General features: G+C 42.2%; 1 protein-coding gene across 1 annotated transcript in view; it reads left to right on the top strand.

Annotated features, from left to right (window-relative positions):
* Positions 1 to 160: 160 nt before the first annotated feature.
* TMEM43 (transmembrane protein 43) overlaps positions 161 to 9,753 on the top strand; it is a 13,913-nt gene continuing 4,320 nt past the window's right edge. The window contains exons 1-10 of the mRNA XM_085324122.1: positions 161 to 254; positions 1,017 to 1,166; positions 2,451 to 2,585; positions 3,635 to 3,729; positions 4,907 to 4,956; positions 6,435 to 6,504; positions 8,233 to 8,303; positions 8,468 to 8,589; positions 9,204 to 9,278; positions 9,356 to 9,457. Of these exons, the coding sequence (XP_085180248.1) occupies positions 243 to 254; positions 1,017 to 1,166; positions 2,451 to 2,585; positions 3,635 to 3,729; positions 4,907 to 4,956; positions 6,435 to 6,504; positions 8,233 to 8,303; positions 8,468 to 8,589; positions 9,204 to 9,278; positions 9,356 to 9,457 (882 nt within the window). The 5' untranslated portion in view covers positions 161 to 242. The remainder of the gene's footprint in view (positions 255 to 1,016; positions 1,167 to 2,450; positions 2,586 to 3,634; positions 3,730 to 4,906; positions 4,957 to 6,434; positions 6,505 to 8,232; positions 8,304 to 8,467; positions 8,590 to 9,203; positions 9,279 to 9,355; positions 9,458 to 9,753) is intronic.

Genomic DNA, 9,753 nt, shown 5'->3' with positions numbered 1-9,753 from the left:
GGCGGCGCGCGCGGCTCCGCGCCGTGACCTCCCCGCTCCGGAAGCGCCGCCTCCCCCCGCCCAGACGGGCTCCGACCGCGGAGCCGCGCGCGCCAATCCGCGAGGACTCTGCTTCCCGGCGTGCCCCGCGGCGGCCGGCGGTTGGGAACTACGTGTCCCAGCGTGCCCCGCGGCGGCGGCGCCTCGGGGTGGGGAGCGGCGCTGTGGCGGCGGCGGGACCCGGCGAGGGGAAGAGGCTGAAGATGTCGAGGASCGTGAGTGAGCGCTGCCGGCTGACGCTTTCCCTGCGGCGGCCCCGGCTCCGGCTGCCCCCGGGGGGCCTGGCTGCGGAGAGGGGCCCGGGAACGGCGGCGGCGGCGCTGGGGCGAAGCCGCCGGGCTTCCCCGGGCGCGGCCCCTGGGCTGAGGGGAGGCCTCCCCGCCGCCCGCAGCGGCCTGTGCTGCTCCCAGGTTGCTTCTCGGTTGTCCCCGCTGCCAAAACGTACGGAGAGCGCTCGCGTACAGAAACCCGTGTGCTTTAACGCAGCACCCTCTAGGACAGGAATACAACTTAGTGCTAAACTGTCTCCTATGGTTGCCCAAAGTGCARTTATTTTAAAGGCTACAGGCTCTTATCCCCCGGTGAAGTAAAATGTAACTTGTTATTTATAGCTGTGTTCTAGCTGGTCTGGAATTCAGGAGTATTACTCAGTTTGTCATGGCCTGACTGCAGGATGTAGGTGCCAAATAGGCGAACGAGGGGCAGGCTGGAGGAAGCTTTAAAAATGTTGAAACAGTATATTAGCAGTTTTTTCTATCACACTTATTTAGTTCTGTCAAGTTTATTTATTGGCTGTATTTCTGGTATCAGAAGTGTCATAGTATAGTTATAGTGTACAAGTGAGGAAAAGCTTATGTCCAAGGCAAGAGGTGCTACTCTGYGGAGTAGCAGTTTTAACAAAGCTAAAAACCCTATTTCAAAAAAGAATGTCTTGCCCTTTCACAGCAATACTGCGTTTTTTTGTTTGTTTCCAACAGTTCTCTGACACAGGCAGCAAAAAAGAACATGTTAAAATCACAAGCCATTCCAAACCGGGGTTCCTGGAGAGGCTCGGTGAGACTTCTGGGGGCATGTTGATGGGACTTGTGACATTTCTTCTGTCTTTCTACCTTATTTTTACCAATGAGGTAAGTGAATCACTGTTAATGCTTACATTGCTTTATAATGTCACGACTGACATGACATTCAACTAGTTTCGTATTTATAGGCTTACTATAATGGTTATGGTCAAACCTTATTACTTAAACCATGAGAAAAAGATAATGTGTATGGAGAGTCTGTGGCTTGTGCTGGGGATATATCAGAAAAATGGGGATGTTGGGACCACAGATAGAGTTTTTCCRTAGAACAGAGTGTAGTAGAGGTGGTGGCTGTCTGCAGTAAGAGAGGTAAGATCCAAAAACTTTGAGCTGCTGTGGAAACAGGTTATAGTCAGTGTTATTGAGAGAGGCTTGTGTGAGTAGCAGCTCATATAGAATATCTTTGTGTGCTAGTGGTTCAGTATTATGCCCTTGCCTGTAAAAAAAAAAAAAGCAAAATTATTTGCTCCAGGCAAGGAACCAATTTTTTTCTTGAGATGAGTAAGCTCTTCATTTCTAGTATTGTTATAATCATGTTGAAGGAATTAATACTCCACCTTGCAAAGCTGAGCATGTTAATTAGTTTTCAATGTTATTTTAAGTCTTGGGTTTAAATTGAAGAAATAATTGAAGTAAGCAGGTAACATTAAGACATGACCCTTGCAAACATATGCTTCCCATCCCACATAGACTTCTTATCCTGAGAACGTTCATTGCAATCAGTGGAAGTCCTGGTGGTGGCAGAGTTGAGCTTGMTGTGGGTGTTTGAAGGATCACAGCTGTGAAAGGTGTCAGAGTTTGGATATTTGGCAGTTTTGGACAGGGGGAGCAGAATTCTGTGAATTTTCACCTATTACTTTCTTCCATATTTCTACAAGAGAAAAAAGGACTACTTCCAACTTCAGGGATTTTGCAGAAAAAAGCACACTGTAACATGATGGTAAGAAAARAAGAACYTCTGCACAGTAGTCAAATAGGACTRAAAAAAAGAGTCGTAACTGGTGTAATTATGGCACTTACTCAAGAATAATGAACAGGGTAAAAGATGAAGAGTAATAATTTYAGAGCCTTGTGAGAGTAATCTGTGTTTGTGTTAGTAGCTTAGATAACGTTAACAGGCCTGCTGCATGGATAAGAAGTCCTACCTCAAACTTCTTCAGACACAGAGAAKGAGAGAGCTGAGAATTAGAAGCTCATTTCAAGAAAATGTCTTGAGGCTAAATGTACAAGCACTCTGTAGGATCTGCAGATTGCTTTTCTACTAACCTTTTTCACAAAGTGATGCTGTRCAATTGATCTTTCACAACTAAATTTTGCTTTTCTTGACTGCAGGGACGAGCTTTGAGGACAACCAAATCTCTTGATGAGGGACTTTCTCTGGTGGTCCCTCTTGATAGTATCTACACTGTGTCTCAACAGCACGAAGGAAGACTAGTGCACTTAGCTGGCACTCTAAGCACATCAAAGGTAAATAAAACTAGCGTCTTCAAGATGCTAAGGACAAGTCTTTACTGCTGATTAAGACTATGTATTTTTGATATCCAGGGAGAAGATATGTAGCTTCTCACCTGCCCTGTAAGTGTGGCCTGCTACCATCTAAGGTTTTTGGCTGAAAAGCAGGGAGACAGCCCTGTCTTCCCTGTTCCCAAGAAACATGTTACTTCTAGCTGTGTTTACCCTCCCACTGACTTTGTGTAATTTCAGTTCCTCTGTTGCATAGGGATTTTGTTGTGCGTTCATGACATTAGAAAGTCTTTAGGGACTTGCAGTACAGAGGTACTGCAAGTTTTTTCCACCAATGGTGTCATTGTACCTGGTCAGCCTGTGTTGTAGTAGGTAACACACCATGGTAGCATCCACCAAAATAAAATCTCCCACTGATACAAACACCTCAGCCTGCATACCGTGAGTCAGCATTTCTGGTTTTGTTGTTTWCTGTGACAAAGACTTGTGATGATGKATTCTTTAGGTCACATTTATCAGTGGTGTAAACAGATACTCCCTCCTGTCTTTTCATGGCTTTTGTAGTGTATACAACTATATACTAACTATGTACAATGAGGTATGTAAATGGGTTCGCTGAGGTTCATGATTTGTGCCAGTGAGATGGTTGATCTCTCATCCCTGGGATGGAGATACTGCCCCATATGGTTTTTATAATRCATAATTCACTAATGTGACATGTTAAAGATTCTTGAAAGAAAARGACTATGTGATAGCAGGACAGCACGTTGTTGTGTCTGATGCATGATTTCGCCCTTTTGGTTATACAGTTGTTCAAAAATTGAAGGAGCTTTGCTCCTCTGTGTTTTGTTTATAGCACTTTAATGTTCTCGTGCACTCTTGCTCTCTGTTTTTGTTTGAACATGCCATTCTTTTCCAAATCGTGGTGTGATTAGAAAGTTTTCTAGGGCAAACCAGCAGATGTTGCCTTTGCTAGAATAAAACTACGATGCTTGAGCTTACCTGAAGTACAACATAAATACTGATTTGTATTTTCTTTAAATTTTAAATAGCCTTTGTTTGATCCCAGCTATGGGCTCTCCATCCATGCCGTCAAACTTAAGCGTAATGTGGAAATGTACCAGTGGGTAGAATATGAAGATTCGAAGTAAGTGAAACAAGTCTTAAAAAGTTATTTAGAAAGATGATATTTTAACAGGATCCCATCACAACAGTATTTTCTCTTTCTTTTCTCCTCTGCTGCTCTCTCCTCCACCTTCAAAAAAATCTGAAACTTTACAGTAGGAGACTTCTAGAGCTCTTGAGGCTTTTTACAGAGTTACTTTTATTTCCCTGCAGGTGTCAGGTCTTATAGATGATTCATGTTATGGAATTTGCAGCTGATAAAATTTGGATAGCTTCCAAGATCTTTTATAAAATATTTCTAATTCCTGTCCTTGTATAGCTTCTTATGGGGCTTCCTAGCCTTCATGCTACAGCTGTGGCTTTCCTTTTCATTATTGTTGTCCTGTGCTGTTCCCAGAGCCCATCGATTATTTTCTGTTGCATATGTTGTCAACAGAATTCAAAGATCATTAACAATTTAAGGACAATAACAGAAAACACTCCATCCGTGTTTCCCAAAGGCTCAATTGATTTCTGTCCTTTCTAATGTTCGTAAAGCTCCATTTCATTTATTAGTGTTCTTTCTKCCCATCAGGAATTACCTAACTGCACTCCTGCAATATGCCATGCCTGGTTCATTAGCAGAATCAAAGCCATTATCCCTGAAAACTTCATCCTGTTCTTTTTTTTTTTTTTTTTTTTTTTTTAACTAAAACTTTATAATCCCTTCCCCCAGCCTTTTGTCCCCTACCTAGCTATCCTGTCTGGTAAGCCCTTCCTGCTGCCATTCCTTAGAACAGGAGAATGGATCCTCAAGTCAATTTTTCTTCTGTCCTCAAAGAGGAAACTTAAAAGGCTTTTGCTGAATCAGGAACCTCATCATATGCATAGACTCTTTTACTCCACAAAATTGTTTGTTTGGTTGGTTGGTTGGTTTTTGAAATCCCAAATAGGGCTTTTTTCTTTTTTTATGAAAAAATAAGTGGTTCTARCAGTTGATGAAGTATGGGCAAGATGAGCAGACATTGAGGTATATTGAAAATTGATTGAACAGTAGAGCTCAGAGGGTTGTGATCAGTGATGCAGTCTAATCGGAGGCTGGTAACCAGCAGTGTATTGCCGGGGAGCTATCTGTACATTTTGTTTGTGAAGTGTATTCTGGCATGACCAGGTGTGTGTGCGCTCTGTTTCGGTTCTCACCACACCCCTTTTCTCTGCAGGGAATATGAAGAGAAGGGTGAAGTTAAGAAAGAGACAAAATATACATACAGTAAGTTGATCAACAGAAAGTATTCTTTTATGACTCTGACTTTGAACTTCTATGTGGGTGTATTTTGATTTTTGTTTTAAACTTTCTTTTTCATTGGGAAAGAAAGGAAAGGAGCTTGAAGAAACGATAAAACATTCTCTTTTCAAAGTAAATGTCAGGACCTCTCTTTCTAGAGGTAACCAAAGTGAAGGGATGACTGTGTGCTGTTTGCAAGTAACTACTACATAAAATCTAAGTCTTATCTTAAAAATCCTAGAAGTTCAGGGCAACATCCAGAGAAAAGATGCTCCAGAAATAGGTCCTGTAAAGTCTTCRGTGGCAGGAGGTGGGCAGAGCTGGGAGCACAATGTGCTGCCTGAGATTCCTCTTTAAAAGTGATGTAGCTGGACACGTGTCAGACGTGAGCGGAAGAGAACAGACAGAGAAGAGCAGCGTAGCCCCAGCCTGTAAGGCAGTATGTTGATTGTCTGTTCAGGCATTGATACCAGCTAATGATAATCACCAGCAACTTCTGATGTGCATTGCAGCTTTTGCCAAAGGCTTTTTTGGCAGGAGCAGAAGAGAGGATTATTCTGATCTGCCCAGTGGCGTAAAAATGCTCTGAGTTACTGTATCTCTGGAGATCAGTCTCTGCCTTGTTTATCCTCAGTTAAAGCATGTGGACTTGTCATGTAACGTGGGTGTGCCGCAGTTCTGGGCCAGCTCAGTGAAACATGGGGCTGTGCAGYGTGGAAATGTATAGGATCAGAACTAGTGGGTGTGAACTATGGAAAAAGCAGCTTTGCAGTAGTACAGAACAAAAAGAGAAGCCATAAAAAAAACAGCTCTCCTCTCAAGACTGATAGAGTCTGTCCAACRTTGGGCTATATGTTACCTGAATATCACTTATAATAATCCTTTCTCCACTGTTTAAGCGATTCCTTTTCCTTCTTTTCTGTTTCTTCATAGGAGCATATAGAGCTAAATTTATCCTCAAAAGAGGGATCCTAGTTTTTCAGTTGTAAGAAATCTACTGGAGCCTGTCTTGGGGATGTTGGGAGACTGCTTTGGCCTGAATGAAAGCAGTATTATAAATTTTGCCTGTGAAATGTAAAGTACCATCTCTGTCTGCTGCTATACTGTACTGAATTTGCTAGTTCCAGCAGAGCTCACATCCCTTTCTTGCAGAACCAGATCACTCCCCAAAAGAGGAGCCAAAAGTCCAAGCTTATCAGGGAAAATGCCACTGTTGTTAGACAACAATTTTATCTCCAAAAATTCTTTCTTTCTAAATTCTCTCATTCCTCCTTAATATGTTAAAAGGCTATACTTAAGTATAATGTTACAGRCTATCACACATATAGCTTGATATAGAAAAGTATTACTACAAGTGCAACTTAGAACTGATTCATTGACTGAGAAGGGCCTTTCTTCGGTAATTAAGATCCTAGCGGCAACTTTTCYGGTCCTGTCCTTAATCTTGGTCTCATTTTCTTTAGATACTGAATGGAAATCAGAAGTTGTGAACAGCAGAAACTTCGATCGAGAAATTGGACATAAAAACCCTAGGTAATGTGCCCCATAGATAGTCCCTCTAGATTCTCTCACTATATCTGATCAAAGATGAGTTCTGAATGACTAATCCTCATGGCACAGCAAAGTAGATGAAAGYTGCCGGCCTTCTTATAGTTGGGAAATCTTTGATATGGAGGGATTAGATAACAGTTCAAAGCTGCCTGGCGAGACCATAATTAACTTACCCATTAGTTATGGTTGGATGTCAGGCTATTATCATGTTACCTCTGGACCATGTGGTTTCCATGCAGGAGAATTTGAGTGGACTCTTTTCTGACTTCTATTGTCGATTAATGCAGCCAATTACTAATTTTATTTTCTATTCTATTCTTTCTGTTACAAATAGGAAGTTGGAATAGCAGGCATCCCATGTGCTTGTCAAACTACTTAAACTCTGCTCATCTAAACTTGCATGTGTGAGCTCACAGGCTTGTTTGTGGCAATCACCCACATATAATTTTTCTTCTCTCATCTGCAGCGTTTTGATTGAAAGTGGCACACTGTAGCATAATGATTGGTTTCTTGTGGTGCAGGATGCTATCTGTGTGATGTAATGTGATGTGAGAGTGAAAAATACAGCTGAAGAGGTGGGAGAATGGGAATTTTAGCACAATTTTGAACTTGCAGAATCTCCAGAACTCTGTTTTGGTGCGCTGTGCTCTCTGAATGAGCTATMCTTTATTTGAAAGTAACACCCTGGAAGGGAAAGTTAAGACATACGTTTCTAATCGTAAGTCCAACTAACTTAGATCTGRTTAGACAAGAGGTAAGGGGAAAAAGATGCACAAGTGACACTTCTGTTTTCTCTCCCCATCATGACACCCCCCTTTTTTTTCCTTAACGACAATTCTCCAACCACTCTTCAGTCTCTACTTAAAAGTAAGAAGTAGTTTTAATTTAGTGCTGCAGCTGAGAACATTTCATCTGGGTGTAGAGGGACAGACCAAGAAGTCTGAGCAGAACTACAGTAGATCCGTGCCTGAATCAACTCTGTTTGTGGACATGCTGATTTTTCCAAATCATGCTTATTATTAATGGGAATGTATTTTTTAAGTGTGCATTACATGTTTTTCTTCCATCTATCTTACCTGGTTATGCAACTTGGACATTTGTGACAATACAATTATCCATGTTATTTACTGCCAAGGATAATCCAATAGTACTACTTATGAGAATGAAGTTGAGTCTGTGGGTAAAGGATTCTAGAATTGAGAATGTAGGCATCTAATTCAGTCATGATCTAGAAGTACCTTTATGTGGAGAAAGTTTGAGCTAGGTTTCTAASTTAGCAGATAAGATGCAGTGGTTGACAGCTGAAGCTAAATAAACTCAGGCTAGAAATGAMGTGCATTTATGAGTGTAGTTAACCGTTTCAGGAATTCATTGGGGAATGTGATTAATTCATTATCACTGAAAACCTTTATAACTCCATTGAACARTTTCCTGAAAGAGCTGAATTTGCTTTCAGCCCACTGCAGGCTTAGTACAGAAAGAATTTGTGAAATCCCATGCTCTGCCTGTGTAGAAGGTCAGACCAGAGGATCACATGGGCATATCTTGCCTTAACGTATCTTAGTGGCTCCAGCACCATAATTTTCATGTCATGTCAGTTATTTAACTCTTTGAGCATATCCTGATATTTATGTGCCATATATTATACACTGCAAATAAAGAGTTGACCAATAGCTCTGGAACTAATCAGAGGCTGTTTCTGTTCCCCAGTGCTATGGCTGTGGAGTCTTTCACTGCTGTTTCTCCTAATGTCCAAGTTGGCAGCTTTTTTCTTTCTAAAGGTAAGGATTTCTTTGTGCTGATGCTGTGTGTCTCTTCTTGCATCAGCAGTAGACTCTGGTTCTTTCCACAATGACAGTCATTTCAAGTGATAATCAGGGAGCCAGCAAGCTGGCTATTCCAAATTAGGTAGCCAGACCTGAGCTTTGTTCTTTGTTCTGTTTAGGTCTTGTGGATAGGATTGATGACTTTAAGCAGTTGAGCTTGTCAAACCTCGAGGATCCACATGCTGACGTTACCCGGGCAGGAGACTACTTTTACCATAGCGAGAACCCCAGGCGTCCAGAAGTAAGAGATGGATAAACCAAAGCAACAGTAGTTATTATGTGAGAAGGAAAGTTGGGGAGGGTCCTACTTCCTTTGCAGTATGTCAAAATTGTAGTGCTGGGCACCATGTAGGATGAGACCCTTAGTACAGTGCTTCAGCAGGAGTGATTCTCTTGCAAGAAGCTTCTGATCCTGCTTGCATCTTCAGCCTCCATTTTCTTGAGTCTCTTCCTCTGCCATGCTTTTAAATGGAAAGAGACATGGGATGGTTCCACCTCTGCCTTGCTGTGCTGAACTGAATACAGTGAAATAGTTTGTTGTCAGCTTGTGCTCTCTGTCCTCCTCTGCCAAAAGATGAAATGGCAATAGATGAACAGAGGTGCTCTTTGGCATTAATGGGTTTCTGCAGCTAAATCTGAAGGAGTATTACAAAGCAGTATTTGAGCCTGTCCTGTTTCTGTGATCAACCTGGCCTGGAAAAAATACAACTTGGAAATCCTACTGGATATTCTCTGGCTTGACATAAATGTKTGGAAAAAGTACGATCCAATAAATGGTGTTCCCAGTTATCTTTCCTGTGATTCTCCTTTGGAAGGAACTTTCTCTGTTGATTTCCAATATTCTCTCATTTGCAGGTGGGAGACCTTCGTGTCTCATTCTTCTATGCAGGTCTGAGTGGAGATAACCCCCATTTGGGCCCAGCTGATAAGGTAAGTCTTTAGCTTCTCCTGTATCTTGCAAACTCTGCTGGCAGCTTGGTAACCAGTAAAACTACGTTTCTTCCAAGGTGACTGTGGTTGCTCGCCAGCGAGGGGATCAACTGATTCCATATCACACCAAGTCTGGAGATGTTCTGCAGATTCTCTACCCTGGAGATCTCTCTGTGGAGGTGAGATACCAAACCACACCAGAGAAGGTCAAAATTGGAGATGGCAGCCCAGAAGCAGCAAGGGAATAARCTCTTGTTCTCCTTCAGGTCTGTGGTAGAGGAGGAGGGATCTGGTCTAAACATTCCCTTTTCTCTCTTCTATATCTAGGACAAGGTGTTGTAGCCTGCATTTGCCTTCTAAGTTTCTGCATGTTCTTAATGTGTTGCAGCAGTGTGTGCTGTGTCTCATCCATGACAGTACCTAATTTGGCTATGTGGAAGAGTAATTTCCTGCTTGTTCTGACAGTTTAAAATGG

Source organism: Rhea americana, unplaced genomic scaffold, assembly GCF_003343005.1.
Source record: "Rhea americana isolate MKP2758 unplaced genomic scaffold, rheAme1 scaffold_120, whole genome shotgun sequence".
Taxonomy (NCBI): Eukaryota; Metazoa; Chordata; class Aves; order Rheiformes; family Rheidae; genus Rhea; species Rhea americana.
This window is presented reverse-complemented; position numbering and strand designations above follow the sequence as displayed.